General features: G+C 45.8%; 1 protein-coding gene across 1 annotated transcript; it reads right to left on the bottom strand.

Moving 5' to 3' along the window:
• Window positions 1-104: 104 nt before the first annotated feature.
• LOC113507181 (baculoviral IAP repeat-containing protein 6-like) lies at window positions 105-14,320 on the bottom strand. Its single transcript, XM_026890042.1, is given in 46 exon segments — window positions 105-1,112; window positions 1,194-1,328; window positions 1,503-1,691; window positions 1,922-2,161; window positions 2,375-2,592; window positions 2,837-2,966; window positions 3,133-3,250; window positions 3,356-3,518; window positions 3,777-3,954; window positions 4,176-4,343; window positions 4,700-4,908; window positions 5,406-5,604; window positions 5,797-6,044; window positions 6,152-6,313; window positions 6,480-6,673; window positions 6,782-6,926; window positions 6,929-7,015; window positions 7,233-7,375; window positions 7,523-7,778; window positions 8,156-8,309; window positions 8,342-8,369; window positions 8,494-8,578; window positions 8,659-8,794; window positions 8,979-9,169; window positions 9,279-9,325; window positions 9,327-9,441; window positions 9,444-9,529; window positions 9,651-9,834; window positions 9,837-9,887; window positions 10,004-10,231; window positions 10,586-10,613; window positions 10,615-10,665; window positions 10,668-10,748; window positions 11,247-11,261; window positions 11,263-11,387; window positions 11,700-11,813; window positions 11,897-11,980; window positions 12,218-12,365; window positions 12,619-12,752; window positions 12,755-12,834; window positions 13,086-13,245; window positions 13,248-13,341; window positions 13,509-13,640; window positions 13,725-13,800; window positions 13,884-14,053; window positions 14,212-14,320. Coding segments are annotated over 45 exon segments (6,162 nt in total). The 5' UTR covers window positions 14,212-14,320; the 3' UTR covers window positions 105-929.
• Window positions 14,321-16,400: the final 2,080 nt, after the last annotated feature.

The raw sequence follows: 16,400 nt of genomic DNA, 5'->3' as shown, positions 1-16,400 counted from the left end.
CTTAACGGAAAACAATGGAAATCAATTCAATAAATAAAGAAGATACATTTACTGTTATAATATTTGGGAAATCGAAAAAAAAACAACAAAAATAAAAAGAAAAATTGCGATAACATAAAATTTATTTACATTCCGAAATTCACAATAAAATATAACAATAAACGTCCTACGTCCAACTTACCTGGCAATGAAAGTACAGTGAGAAACACAGAACTCTACTGGTGATTTATCTATATACACACATACATTGACGGACGTTGTCAGCCACCGCTCACGCCGGCAGCGTGCGCGGCCGGACTCCTCGCTGTCGGCTCTACGATACGCGTCCAAGCGATATGACTGAAGGTGGCTAGGCCTGTACATAATTTACTACCGAATGCATTATATAATTTATTTCCTTCGTAAAATTCAGCCGCCTCCGACTACTCTTATAGAGCAATACAGCGATACATATAATAGTATATTCTTAGAATACAAAAATTAAAACAATAAGTTATATACATCAAATTATAATTTCATGTACATAGTTGCATGTGGTCGCGGGCCGGCCGGCCTGGCCCTGCTCTACCCAGAGTGCGCCGCGCGACGGTCGGCGTTCACTATACATAGCATTAAGTAAAATGTCGTCGGCCCGTACATCATCTAGAGCTCCTTAAATATCTTACCGGGCGCCGAGCGGGCCCATTTTAGTATCACAATGTGTGTTAAACTAAACAGAGGTCCCACTAAGTCCTAAACGCCTACTAAAAAATCTATAAAAACCGAAATCTTCTACTACAAAATAAAAAGAAAATCCTTTACGAACAATAAACACGCTAGAAACGTATGAGCGTACGTGCTGGCGTACGGCAATCCGGCGTCTCGAGCGGCGGCGTGGGTTCCTACTTGTACTTTCATTGTGCGCTCGGCGCGAGCGGCAGGCCGGGCCTTCAGTCGAGCACCTGCGAGACGATCTTCTCCATGTCGTGGTCGATCTCGTCGTTGGTGGGCGGCGGCGGCGGCTGCGCGACCGGCTCGGGCGCGGCCGGCAGCTGGAAGGGCTCGTCCAGCTCCTCCAGCCCCGCCGGCACCGGCAGCTTGCCCAGCTCCTCCTGCAGCTTCACGTAATGCCGCTGCACAAACAAGGGTGGGGAACATTAGCACATTGCATCCCACAAGACTCCTGCCACACGCTCGCCACTGACGTAACTCACCTTGAGAGCCATGAGGTTGAGCTGGATGGTCCTCTGCGTCCGCTCGTCACCGCTCTGACTCTCTAGCTCCGTGATCCAATTGGCTACTGTCTGCATTATCTCGTTGCGTTTTATCCAGAAGTGTGTTTGAATCACCTGAGCAGAAGATGGTATAATATCAGAAACAGCGGTTTAAAAGCACTTTACAGGCAACATTTTAAAGGCTTTTACTTCTAAATGGTGTCGAACAAAGGGTCTTAATGAACTTCAAATTCAAGTGTTACAGGATTCTCTGTAAAGAAACTATAAAGTCGTAAGTTGTATCCATACCTCTTTGAAGCAAGGCTCGGGGTTTCGCAGGTGGTCGAGCATGGCCCAGCGCACGCAGGCCTGGTAGATGTTGGAGTTGTACTCGAGCGAGGCGCTGGAGCCCACGCGGGTCCCGCGGCTGCGCTCGTAGCCCGGCTCGTTGAAGTACGGCTCGGGGACCAGGATCAGAGACTGGATTGATACTAACACCTGCAAACCAATTTAACTTATAGCTTTTGATCTGAAGCAGAATTTCCTAAACATTTGTTGAGTAACTAGGATTTCTCTAAAAATATAGTATAATATAAAAACCTAACAGCTGTTTCAAAAATACTGAGAATATTTTCTTGTCATTGTGTCAAATGATCTATCATATTATGATGTAGGGATAAAAACACATTTTGAGAGTGTTAATAAGCTAAGTGACACCAGTTATTTACCTGTAGGAAACTAGAGGTGTGCGCGTTCCACTTCTCCTCGGGGCGGCCGTGCCAGGTGTTGAGTACGGACAGGCACACCTTGCCGTCGTTGTACAGGTTAGGGTTAAAGCGCACGGAGTGGCGCCCCGTAGTCTCCAGGTTGATGAGCATGGGCACCGCCGGGTACTCCGCCGGGAAGTACACGTCTAGCACGAAGCAGCCGTTCGCGTATGGCGTGTCCGACGGACCCGTTATTAGGACCTAAAGCGAACATGACAACGTAGTTTTAAGTGTATTTTATTAAATATTTTTACATGGAGTATCTCTATCGTTTAAAGTAATCAATAGCTAAATATATAAAATTTGAGAGCGATACAGGATTTTATTATAAAATGCTTATACCAATAGCAGTAATTAAGTTTTAAAGGTAATCACAAAACGGTCGACAAAATACGATGTAGAATAGGTTGATACCTTCATGACGTCGAGGCGGTCGGCGTCGGTCCTGACGAACACGGAGGAGGAGTAGGAGAGCGGCAGCGAGGTGGCGAGCGTGGCGGCCTCCTGCGCGAGGCGCTTCATGCGCGCGGGGTGGGCGCGCTCGCCCGCCGCGCGCACGGCGCCCTCGAAGTGGTACGGGACCAGGAAGCGGAACCCGTTCTCCGCGCACTCCGCGATCATCTCGAACGTCTCTGTGGACGCAAACACACCACGTCAATACATTTCGAGAAAGCTATTCACACGCACACCGCTGGTGTGAATAACAAACACAGAATTCGTTTGAGAATACTACGTATTGAAACAGAAAAAAAAAATAAGTTACGATTTATACTCTGATACAGATATGACAAAAACGCACCCAAAGTAAAGAATTTAAACAAGTCGACACAGGGAAGGACATGGGTTCAAAAGTGTGTAAGTGTTATGTTATCTTACCAAACTGCATGGTCCGCATGAGCTCGATGTAGCGCGCCTCGCGCGAGGCCCCGCTGAGCGGCTGCGGCGCGCCGCTGCTGCGCCCGGACTCCGCCTCGCTCTCCGACCGACACATCAGCGCTGACGTTGCCTGACACACAAACACATTCACTTATACTACTTAGTCATAACTTAATCTTTACATTTTAAGCTCATAAATCCTCTTATTGGAACTTAGTTTCACCATTGGGCTTTATGGATAAATTACAAGGATGAGTTAATAAACAAGGTATGACTTAAATGTAATGGATGCTTACTTGTATATCAGCAATAAGTGCGGCGAGTCCTTCGTCTTCTTCGGACAACTCTGAATTACTTGAAGTACTAAATCTTTGGCTATATGTCATTTTACCGAATATATTTTTCTTGCTCATTCTGAAATCAAAATAATCAAAAATGTTGAAATATCCAAGACACAGCTGCTGAATGCAATAGCTTATAATAGATAGTGAAGCAGTTTAGAGTGGTGTGGTGTGTTACCTTAGCTTGGTGGCGTAGGAGTTGGTGGTGCGGCTCATCATGGCGAGCAGGCGCGGCAGCGGGCGCAGCGCGCCGCCCAGCCGCCGCGCGCCCAGCGCGTGCAGCGCGCGCGCGCAGCGCAGCACGTGCACGTACAGCGGGATGTGCCGCGACATGTCCAGCACTGACACACAAATACGTTAAGACACGGAACTGGTGTACTCATTGCCTTTACATAAAATAACATACACATCATAGTTATTCATATAAATTATATTCGAAAAAGTTGAAAAACATCATTCAAATATATAATAATACTGATATACTTAGATTCGCGAGTAATTACAAACCTACGATTTTTTTTAACTTAAGCCATAATTTTCTCGAAGGTAATCCATGGCCCTATAAAACTGATGTAATATAAAATTCATTAAAAACATACCTGAGTCATTTCTGAGATATGAGCAGATAGCAGGGACTAGTGAGCTGTTGGCGACGAGTTCAATAAACTCAGCGGGCAAGTCGTGCGAGTCGTCCGCGTCGCCGTCTCGCTCCGCGCTCTCGGCCGCGCCCTCCTCCGGCGGCCACTTCTCACCGGGGTTCATGTATGATGCTAACACCTACACAAATACAATGTATTATGCAAAATGTTGAAAACGACGTCTATTCGCCTCAAAGTAATACTCATAATATAAATGACTTGGCAAGTTAAAACTGAGTATATTATGAAGAATTTTTGTGTTTTAAGCAAATTGACATCAAATGTACCAAAGAATTTATACTATTTCCGGCAGCAGTATGCAACACCTGTCTTAATTACTTGATTAAAATCCGTATATACCTGTAGCAGAACTGTGACGTGTTCTTCTTCCGTTCGCTGTCGCACGAGCGCTTGCTCGACATTCCACGACTGCTGCGTGGAGCCCGTGCCGAAGCCCGTGCCCTTCGCCCAATACAACTGGCTCTTCTCTTCCGACTTGCCCGTTGAACCGTTTGAAGCTTGGCTGTTCTGTAATAATATACTAAGAAGTTTAGTAACGATTGGATTTGGATGATTACCGATTGGATTTTAAAGAAGTTTATGTTGATAAGATTATTAGAGTTTATGCCCTTTTTTAACAATCGATTCATAAAAAAAAACTTTCACACTTTGATAGATTGTAGTGAAGCTTGTCATGTGTATTTGTTTGTATCGTATTCTATAGTAGATCTAAACCAATTACGGGAACGGCTTTTACATATTACAGGCTATCACAAGTTTTGAAAACAAAATATAAGTAGTAGCATTATCAATGTAAATATATGTATGAAGAAAGCTAGGAGTGTGATATTAGCGTGCGTGATGTGCGTGTGTGTGGTACTGACATCGTTGGAGTTGGGTCGGTGGTGCGTGAAGACGGCGAGGCAGGCCAGCAGCAGGCGCACGGCGCCGCGCGCCAGCAGCGCCCGGCGCAGCGCGCGCCCGTCGTCCGTGTTGCGCGGCGCGCGCTCCAGCAGGCGCGCCACCACGCTGAACGGCAGCGTGCCCAGCGACCCCGCGCCGCCGCCGCGGGGGTCGCCCACCGCGATGCTGCCTGCACACAGTCTGACGCTGTAGCACGGCTCAGGCATACTCAATACTGGTACTCAATTTATTCAGAATTCTTGAAATTACAACCGATTGGAACGAACATGCCGAATATATTTACACTTCATAAGCAGAACAAATAGTATAAGAGTATCCATAACAAAAATTAACATAGGCTTATTATTTTAATTATTAGTCATAAACTTAGAAAAAAACAACAACAAGACAGTATCACTGACTATTCGCAAGTTGGTTTGACTCCTACCTTAACTTATTCCATTTTACTAATCATCAATCAAAAACTAGATACATATATCATAATGTTATATTATTGCGGTTACAGAAGCGTGACAGCACACTTCACGACAAAGTACAACCTTTTAAAAAGTGTTTTTTTTTTTGTGTTTTTGATCCAAAAAAGTATTTGACTTGTCCTACCACATTAAAACGACGTAAACACCGGATACCGTTTAAAAAAAAATGTTCTGGTAACGAAATACTTACGTCCATCCTCATCATGCGTAACTCCGAGCAGTAGTCTGAGTAGATGGCATGCCCTCGCGCCCTCATCCAGCAAGGCGTCCGCATAGCCCGGCAATTTGAGCAAGAGGCCTAACGCTACTAGTGCGTGCGCCGGCACTCCGGTACACCCGCTCTCCTCCATGCCGTTGTTGGCTGAACTGACGCCCAGTTCAACCACCTCCTGAACATAACGTTAATATTGTAGCTGGTTAAAACAAAACATATAGTGTGGTTTCGTGAGATTTATTTTCGATTGGCTTTCAGTTTATGAACCACTGTAGTTAGATTACCTGTTTTTTTTTTGAACATTTTTTTTTCAATCTGAGGAGCAGTTTTGCTTTAGTGGAGTAACGTAAGGTGAACGTGTGTGTACCTCGTAGGGGTCGTCGAGCTTGACCCAGTCGAGGTCGTGGTGATGGTGCAGCAGCGCGGGCGGGTCTGGCGGCGCGGCGTGCGGGCGCGGCAGGCGCGCCGCCACCAGCGCCAGGCCGCCCACCGCGCCGAACCAGCGCAGCACGCCCGAGCCCGCCGCGCTGCTGCCCGCGCCCGCGCCCGCGCCCGCGCCCGCGCCCGAGCTGCTGCCCGCCGCCGCCCCGGCGTCCCAGCTAGGGCCCGTCCACGCTGCGAAACAGATTCGTTTAGTTTACCACGGCAAACCTTAAGAAAAGGATTCCGCCGTCTCTGCGACTGATCTAAACTAAAAAGAGTACGTTAAAATGTATTTGTACCTCCGTTAGTGTTAAGATGTAGCGTGAACGCGAGATGTGGCCCAAATACATGTGGTACAACGGCTGTCAACTGCGCGAGTGTTGTGCTCGGAGGGATGAACCCTTCAAGCCCGGGGACTTGCACTCGGATTGTCGTGTCTATTAGATCTGAAAATACACAATCTGTTACAAATAACCCAATGAGCATAGAAGGAAACAACATAAAAATACATAAAGCGAAAATCCAACGTTTGTTAACCTTTTCTACTCTATATCATTCGTTCAAACATATTGTTCAGTTTCAAAGCTATTCTTACCATCAGTAACAGAGAGCACCGAAGCATCATACTGGTCTTGGTCTGTCTCTTCTTGCTACTGGCTTGTTTGAGTGAGGTATTCTTGACGTCCTTGACGCGCTTGTCCTTGGAAGCGCTGGCGGCGGCCAGACTTAGTTCCCAGGCCTCCGCCGCGGTAGTGATCGCGGTGTCTGACGCGCTTCGGAGTACCGAGCTACCCCGCAGGCTGATGCTGTGTTCATGCATACTTTTGCGCTATCTTCCATTATCGGTACTGTTGAAGAAAGTAACGTTACAGTTAATGTTCTATCAGATATTATAGTTTTCGGGGTAGCTGAAGTGTCAGCCTGTCAGCTTAGTGGTAGGTGGTGAGTACGCACCGGGCGGGCGATGGTCGGACAGCAGATGTCGCACGGTGGCGGCGAGCGGCAGCGGCAGCACGCTGTGGCCCAGGAAGGCGGGGTGCGCGCAGCCGGCGGCCGCCGCGCCCGCGCCGCCCTCGGCCAGCGCAGCGACACCCACACGCGCTCCGGCGACAGCACCAGGCGCAGGATCAGCGCGCGCGTGAACCCGGAGATGCCCTCCGGACCTGTAGCGCAACGATAAATATTACCTAAATACACTTGATCTTGGATCATAATCTATACAATCCACTGGGAAAACACAAACACTATGAAATCCTTCACTTGAACAAATTAACCATATTTATAAGGACTGTGTACTATTTGCACTCTTTTTTTAATAAAATGACTATTTTTTTTAAACTATGTTAACCAATACCTGCAAAAATTAAATTCAGCACTTACCAGTACAGTGCATCGACTCTAGAATGCTATGCAATGTGGATGCAAACAACTTCTGATTAGCAGGGTGGCACACTGTCAACTCGGCGAACAAACGGATCGTGCTTTCTTCCAGTTGAGCATATTGAGCATCCTCTTGCCACGTGCTAAATGAAAATAAACAATTTACCATATACTCTCAAAACTGAAATCCAAAAATAATTTGGGAGAAAATATCCGACCTTTTTTTATTAATTTCTTTAGTGGCTTTTATTTAGTTACATTCAAGTATTATCAAATCGTGACGTGTCTACACACCTGTAGGGTGGTCTGGGATGCACAGCAGCGTGAGCAGCGGCTTCCAGAAGGTGTTCCCGGGCCCGCCGAGCCAGTCCTTGAGCCTGCGCGACCAGCAGACGGCGCGCGCCCACTCCACCAGCTGCCACACACTCTTCATGGACGGCAGCTCGGGCTTGGCTCGCGCAGACTCCCTGTCGGCATCCGACATTTGCACGTCCTCTTGTGAGCTGCGCTGCGCTTTTATCATTTCTAGTTTGGCTTCGCTGAATTCTGTAAAAAAAATTGCCTGAGTTACAGATGAAATTGAACCTACATCGTACATCACATCGTACATTGTTATTTCTACAGTCCCACCGTCATGAAATCTAAAAATTAACAAAAGCAACGAGTTTTTCACAGACATAATCTGCAAGAGAAGTATTCTTTACGCAACATGATCTTTTGCACCAGCTTATAAACGTCCAATTGCTACAAAATTTTTATACGGCCATTTCTAAATATTGAGACTACATTAATCTAAGCACCATGTTATTCAAGCATAAAGCTAGACAATGACGTCGAGTTTCGCCGTAATTCTTTTGATAAGTTAGCTACTGGTCCTGTCCGCTTTATAATTTCCCAGGGTGTATTGAGGCTATGTGACTGACCGACGATGGCCTTGACGACGGCGGCGGGCAGACGCGAGTGCAGCAGCGCCAGCGTGGCGGCGGGCGACATGGCGGCGGCCGCGATGCTCTGCAGCTGCCAGCCGCGCGCCTCCCACGACACGCGCGCCTCGCCGCCGCGCGCCCGCCCGCGCCGCTGCCGCTGCTGCTGCTGCACGGGGACTGCACCTTCGTGTCGTCTGTCAGACCTTCCATGCTGTGGACAGAGGTTCATACACATTGAAACCACTACCATCGTAAATAATTGATTAACACCTGAAATCTCTTCGTTTTTTTTTAAATATTTGGGCCACTTACTTTTGTAATTATTTAACACTGACCTTTCATCTTGATACATTGGTATGTCCATGTGTTCCAACAGCATAATGAACAGCTCCGGTCGGATGTAGCACATCGAACATAGAACTAGAAAAAACAAACAATCAATAAGCAACTCCACAAATGACACTAACATAATGTACGTTCAGATTAAGTAATAGACTCACTGGCATCGAGTGATTTCTTCAGTAGACTTGACTCGGGCACATCCTTCACCCATGTGTAGACTAGTTCAAACAGATCGTCAGTGATCAATTCTTCCAAGTTCTCTAGGATACGCTTCTCTTTTAGCGTCCATAATACCTGTGAAGGAAAGTAAATATCAAATTATTTCAGATAGAAGTCATACATTTTTTGCTTGGGTAGACCTTAAGAAGCATGGTCAAAGAATAAAAACTAGAAGAGCAAGAAACAACATTTAGTCAGTGATTCAAATAAAAAGAATCCTAGCAAAGGTACGACAATGGCCTGTGGTTAGCGTACGTACCGAGGCAAGCGTGTGCGTGAGCGCGGCGGAGGGCGGCTCGCGCTGGCGCAGCCACAGCTCGGCGGCGGCGGCCAGCCACTGCACGTAGGCCGCCACCGCGCCGTCCGCGCACCAGCGACACAGCTGCCGCACCAGCTCGCACACCGCCCACATGCTGCCGTTCACGCGACCACTGGTCGACACCTGGAAGGCTGCACACGACACACTCCAATTGAGTCATACGTTGAATTTTTACAACATATATATAGTAGTTTAGCAACCATACATGAGAGATTATTTGTAAATAAGCATATATCTGACCGTGAGCATGTGCGTATGCGTCCATGTTGAGCAGCGCGGTGACGAGTGTCCCGCAGTGCGGGCGCGTGTCTGGCAGCAGCTAGCAGGGCTGCGTGCGCGTGCGCGGCGGCGGGCCCGCCCGCGGCGGCGCATGCGCACAACGCACTGACGGCGCCGCCGCCGCGAGCGCGCGCCAGCCGGGCGCCGGCGGCGCTCCCGCCGCGCCGCCCGCGCGGGTACACGCCGCTACCACACACGCCCAATTGTTGCTGCTGTGAAACAAATATATCAGATTAGTAGACAAAGAATTTATCAAGAATTACTACTATAACAACAATAATATTCGCGACTGCTTTAAATAACTTTATTCCGGCAAAGTTTTATACTACTTACGTATTAGGCGTGCTGGCTGAATTGCTATTAAATGCAGGAGCAGCAAGCAGCCTCAGCTGCAACAAGCCCATGTTGGAGGAATCCCTCGGTTTGTAGAGTCGAATCTGTACAGTGGTGCAGACGATAGGCCGAGCTACCACCAGGCGAATGAAGGTCATGCCAGCAGTGTTCTGCGGCGGCCCAATGGGGCCAGTGTGCCACCGCACCCGGCTTCTACGGCAACCGCGCCCGGACACGCTAGAATATTAAACAATTTATAAATTAATTTATACAGAATATTATCCTAATTAATCATATTTGATAATCTCAGAAATATAATAGTGTAGAGATTAGAGTGACAGGACGATACTGACTGGCGAGGCTGGTGAGATGCGGCTGCAGCTGGACCTCGTGCAGCTGCACGGCGTAGGGCAGCGTGAGCGTGAGCGCGAGGCTGGCGTCGTCCGCGCTGAAGAAGTGGTAGGACCAGGCGGCGGCCCGCACGCGCCGGGCCGCGCACGCGCCGCGCACGCTCATGCCGCCGCCGCCGTCCAGCAGCACGTCCGCCGCCTGCGCCGTCGGGTTGCCGCACGACACCGAGCCTGACACGCGGACGTAACGATAGTAATACACAAACAAAAAACCAAGGCTTGTACTAATAGCAGCTTAACTTTTACATAAACAAACAATCGTCAAACTTATTTCATTCGTTTCGTTTTCTGTACTCAGTAACAAAACTATGGAAAGAGAAACAAAAAATGTACAGGCATTACGTACAGTGCAGCGAACGTAACTTGGCACTTCGAAAACAAATATTTTTTAGCGAGATCAAATTACAAATGCACGTTGTATGAGACGATAAATAAAGATGGCGATATTTGTAGCTCTTTCTAAAGTACTAAGTTACATCGTGAAATAAGCCCTAATTGAATTCAAACTATGATACAAGAACTCACAGAGCGGCGCTATATTGACCAGGCCGTTTAGCGGTCTCTATGACCGGCGGCTGGTTCTTCTTGTTGGCGGCCGAAGCTGTGTCGACATGTTGATCATCTGAGGCGGCAGCTTTAGGTAGTTCATGAGCGATGAGACCAAACCTTGACCGCTGCTTGGTCCCGCCTGTTGGTATAATACACGTGATAGAGCACAAAAATCTCGGACATTTATGATTATTTATATATCTATCAATATCAATTTTTATAAATACCATGCCAGTGATCATACTTTCATTCCGCTATAATTACGTATATAAAAATAAGCTATGTAAATGTTACAGTTGACTATTTAAGCGCAATTTTTTAAAACGGACTTACAGCATCATCGGTCTTTGTAGGCACGTAAATAAAGACAGGTGTTATTTTATGTTAACGATTATGCATTGCAGTTCATTGGCGTTAAGAAATGAGTTAACTTCCGTTTAGACAACTACTCAGGAGCCCAAAGCCACCTTTTATCGTAATACAATATCAACACAACGTTTTAGTGTGGTGTCTCATTCCTTCAAGTGTATCTTACTTTAAACGTCGGAAAACCGATAACAAACATTTCTCGACGTAAATGGACTATACTTGTAATGAAATGAAATGAATAAAGAAACGAATGAGAAGTATAACATACCTGATGGCATGCGGTGGAGTTTCTCTAAGGCCAGTTCTAATCCACCGGCTTCTATAAATGCTGTGAGAGCTTCAGGGTAGTCCAGCACGCGTATGATCAATTGCTGCATCGCTTGCGATAGATTCACGACCTCTTCTTTTTCTGTATCAATAAATACAAATTAGAGAAACAGTTCAAAATGTCAATTGACAACTTCGGACAAACAGTTATCGCCGGAGGCTGAATGATATATGGACCCATATTATGGGCTATGGCAGATGCGGTGAGTGTTCAAAGAGCTCTGTAATACTGGTATTTAAAGATGCAATGGTTTGTTACCCAGCCGCCGTGTTAGCTCATGTATAAGAACTACGGACTACGACTAAAGATTTAGCCGGCAATCTTAATTATTACAGTTTATATTTTTTAGTAGGAATCTCAAGAAAGTTACTATAAAATGCTGGTATTACTTACTAAGGAATTCCATAAGACTGGTGACCATGAGAGCCGGGTTAGAGGCTACTGTGGCCATGTGCGCCACCAGCCAGAACACCTCCTCCTTCAGCGACGACGGCTCGGAAGTCATACCTGTACAAGCAATAGAAATTACATATTTTCTTCTTGTAAAATTATTATCCCACTGAGTACTCATTCATAATTTCATTATTTACCTGAATTCAATGCAGCGGTATTCATTCCATCGCAGATCGACAGCGTACGGTAGAACTTCTGCATAATTTGCTGATGTTGTAATACTGTAGGCAAAACATTCTAATTAATATTATATTAATAAGGTTTTTGAAGAAGGAATACTATCTAGTATACTATCTACTAGATAGCTATCTAGCTTCTTCTTCTGAAGCAACATTAGTTTAAGACGTCTTATCTCAAACAAATCGTGTTTCTTGTAGACGTACAAGGAGAACATTATCATAAAACATCTGATCCCTGCATGTTAATAGGTTTTATTTAAAACAATCAGTCTATATTACCAGTATCGGCGAAGCAGGGTGTCCTGGCAGCCTGCTGTTTGCGCTCGTCCTCCACGTTGGTGGCCTCGGGCGCGGTGCTGTGCTGCGCCTTGCTCTCGTCCGTCTGCGACTGCTCGCCGCTTGTCGATACCGACGCCGACGATGATGACTGCAAAGTTATTGTATGAGTAAATTGGTCTTACTTAAAATATTAACATCTAAATCAGGATTAGAAATAATATGAACCATCGCCGTTGGGGTATGAATGTTGAAATAATGTATCAATCCAAATTGTAACATTGGCGATATTAGACGTCTTGGAAACAGAAATGTAGCTTTAACAACATTGAGAAACGGCAAGCTGATTTTTCTTTAATGAGGTTATTGTTAAGAATTTATGGAGTGTATTAGTGTATACTGACGCTGGCAGGCAGTTGGTGCGGCGGCAGCGGCACGGAGAGCAGCTTGCGGCAGTAGTGCAGCAGCTGCGCGAGAACCGCGCGGCGGAGCGGCGCGCGCCGGACCGCGCCCGACCCGCCGCCCGCCAGCACGTCGCCAGCAGCCCCGACAGCCGCGCCTCCGACCCGCCCTCGCCGCGCCAGCCGCAGCTCTCGCGCACCCACCACCCGACTGGTGCGCTGCTCACACAATATTATGTTTAGATTATATTTACGCAAGTTAGGCTTGTGTGGAATGACATACAGTGAAAATTCTTAATATTAAACCGACAAAAATGCACAATTAGACATGATAATTAAAACTTTAGTATATTATCATTTATGTAATCGTCAATTTACAATTCTAGAGAGTAAAGTGAAAAGAGACAGCCTTTGATTATTCACAGCTTCGGCATGGTAAACATTGGGCAATATAAGTATGGTGGTGGTACTGACCGACGGTGAGGAAGAGCGGCGTGGCGTGGTGCACATGCCTGGCGCTGAGCACCTGCAGCATGGGGTGCGCCAGACGCAGCAGCGTGGCCTGCAGGTCGTGCGCCTGCCCCGCGTCGGCGCCGGCGCGCCACACGCCGCACACGGCCCGCAGCGCGCCAGCGCGCCGCCCGCGCCGCGCGCGCAGATCACGCGCGACACCACCGAGTGCAGCGCCGACGCCGCGCCCGCGCCCGCGCCGATCTGAGCGCCGCCCTGCGCACACACACAGTTACACCACTACTAGGCAACACTCGTTACTATCTGTAATTAGCTTCGTAACGCAAATTAAAGTCGTATTTAACATGAAAAGGAACGCAAAATAAAAATTCCTTAAAAATTAATATACTGTAATTTAAGTTTCAATTTGATATAGATCTTACTAAATACGGTTCCGAAGAAGCCACAGCACCGTCAGTGTTAACATTCATGGTGACAAACTTGACGAGTGCCGGGACGAAATGCTCGCATTCCAAAATGACGCGACCCATGGTTTGCGTACTGTTTCCTTCAGTCTGAAAAACAATAATAACAAGAAGGTAAGCAAATTATTCTAATTTTGAAAAACAGAGATTTAAAATAATTTCTATCTATTTTACCTGTAACGGTAAGCTGGCAATCCACGCCAAAGCTTGCATTGAAAGCACCCAACATCGTAGTGATATGTTCTCCAATCTATACAAGGACATCAACGATTAGCTTCATCACCTCATTTCAGTAGTATGACATACTTTTTGATAGGACGTTGGTATACATACGTGCAGAGCGACTGCAGCAGAGCGTTGACGGTGTCGGAGGCCAGACGTATTCGCGGCGTGTCGGTGGGCACGGCCAGCGTGGCGAGCGACCACGCGCCAGCACTGCCCCACGCCGAGCCGTTCAGTGTGAGCCACAAGGAGATCACGTTCTCCATGAATGTGCAGTCCATCTGGGAATTCATCGATTATTATAAGATGGATGGATGAAGAAGATCAGCACACGAGTGTTATTTAAATTATCTCAATTTATTTTCTACATAGATGGACTCTTGGAAACTAGAGTTTACTAATACTAACAACATGATAAAAAATGAGAAATGAAATATACCTGATAGTGGAATTCAAGCGCGAGGTGCCTGAAGACATCGTACAGCGTGTGCGTGAGTGGCGGATGAGGTCGGTGCGGAGAGGCCGGCGCGCGGGGCGGGGGCGGCGGCGCGGGGGCGGGGCTCGCACGGCCGCGGCCAGCGCTCCCGCTGTGGCCAGCAGGCGCGGCGGGCGGCGGCCTCGCCTGCACCGCCGCAGCCGCCGCCGCCGGCTCCACGCGGGCGTCCCAGCACACTGACACGTTGCTGTAGGTAAAAACACCAGTTAAAATCACTTACTCACACAAACAAAACACATCACTTACAAAACTCCTGGTCACTTCTTATCTCATGTGGCAATGTATAAATACCTGGTACTATTGTCGACCACAATCTTGGTCCTGGTCTCCTTCTTAACAGCGTCAATAAAGCATTGTTCAAGTTTCTCCTCGGAGGACTCCGAGTCATCAGGACTCCGCTACTTGCGTGAGTTGCTCCTCAACGTCGATAACTAAGAGAAACAAAAATCATTAGTTTAATATCTTTCTTACGGAAGTATGCAAAACCAAAGCCAAACTCATAAAAGCAAAGAGTGTGTTTGGAAAATAATATAATGCCGTGCCGTACACGTAAATAAATTAATAAAATCAGGCAGGTGCTTTAGAAATGTAATCAACATTCGTGTTTAGATAAATAAATAAATTAGTAACGACATTCTCCAAGCCTTTAATAAATAAAATAGGGAAGTGGCCAAGAGCAAGCTCTTACTAATGCTTACTTTCTATTATTGTTATAAGTTTACATGTATTCATTTACGCATTGCTTTTGCTAGTTATAAAAAAACATTTAAAATAACAAAAGCCAAAGCTGCTTATTGTTAAATAGCGATTAAACGTTTGACGCAATCATTTCAATGATAAACACGCAAAGCGCATCACTATAACTAAACTCGATAAAATGCCACCTACACGGATTGGGCTGTAGCTAGACTAAGGTGCTATGCAAATGAGTAGCAGTTAGATGTGGTCTGTCAACTCCTATCCACACACTACATATCAGTGCAAACCGAACTAAGCTCGGTCACTGACCGGACAACCAGAATAGACTTTTTACTTTATGTATAATGTCCTTACTTGCAAAATTGCCACCTGCTGTGGAAAATATTTTGGGCTTGAAGTTGGTAGTCTTCCCCATACCAAAACTATCGCTAACAAATCTGCAATAACAACAACACAGCAAGTCAATTCTGCTAGCTCTTACAAGGAGAGGACGTCGTTATTGTTCCGAAACGATAAAGCCAATATGAATAATTTAATTTAGTTTCAATTTAGTACTGTCCCTGATCACCAATGCGTGGTTGTTATTAAGTGTTTAGAACTCCCCGGGGTGGATTGATGCGGTTTTCACTGATGTGTAGGTTAAACTTGTCTAACTGAGCACACGGAACAATACTCAATACTAATGAATGTTAATGTTTAATTATAAATGAATTATGACCGCTACAGTAATGTCATGCTTGTTAGAATAAAATATAACTTATATACAAAAGTAATTTGCCCCACACAATTACGTTACCAATTAATCTAAATGATATTATAATTGTAAAAAATGTTGTACTTAATCGTAAAATATTTCGCATAGAAGAAACATTCGTCTATTTCAGTAGTTAAGTTGCTTACATAATGTACTTAATCAGCATGTTTCAGAACTAGGATTAATAAGGTAATCTCCATAATCAATATATTTCACCTACATAATATATTCTATCATAATCGAAACTAAGCCTACGTTAATAAATCATGAAAGAAGGAAATTCTTAATAACTGTATTTCTACATCTGGTTGTCAGGATTCGCAAAAACTCAAGAGATACATTTCACCAATAATATGGGATATATTCACGTCATCTCGTCTCTTCTCGATTCAGGGAAAGTTTTTATTTTTATCATATTCAAAACCTAAACACATATTTATGGAAACAACACATTCCTAAACAAAAGATCTTTCTTTTTGATATTATAATGTAGAGAGTGGCCTATTCGTCTCAACCCATATCCACCCAAAAAAGATTTCGACTCTATGAATTACCACTTCTCTGAACTAACCGTCAAAAGGAACGCATCCTTAAGCTATTCTGTAACCGTTTATTAACCTGCCGTTTGATTCTTACCCAAAAAACACAACCGATGAATAACAAATAAGTAAGTTATTAT

Source organism: Trichoplusia ni, unplaced genomic scaffold (assembly GCF_003590095.1).
Source record: "Trichoplusia ni isolate ovarian cell line Hi5 unplaced genomic scaffold, tn1 tig00000884, whole genome shotgun sequence".
NCBI classification, from domain to species: Eukaryota; Metazoa; Arthropoda; class Insecta; order Lepidoptera; family Noctuidae; genus Trichoplusia; species Trichoplusia ni.
This window is presented reverse-complemented; position numbering and strand designations above follow the sequence as displayed.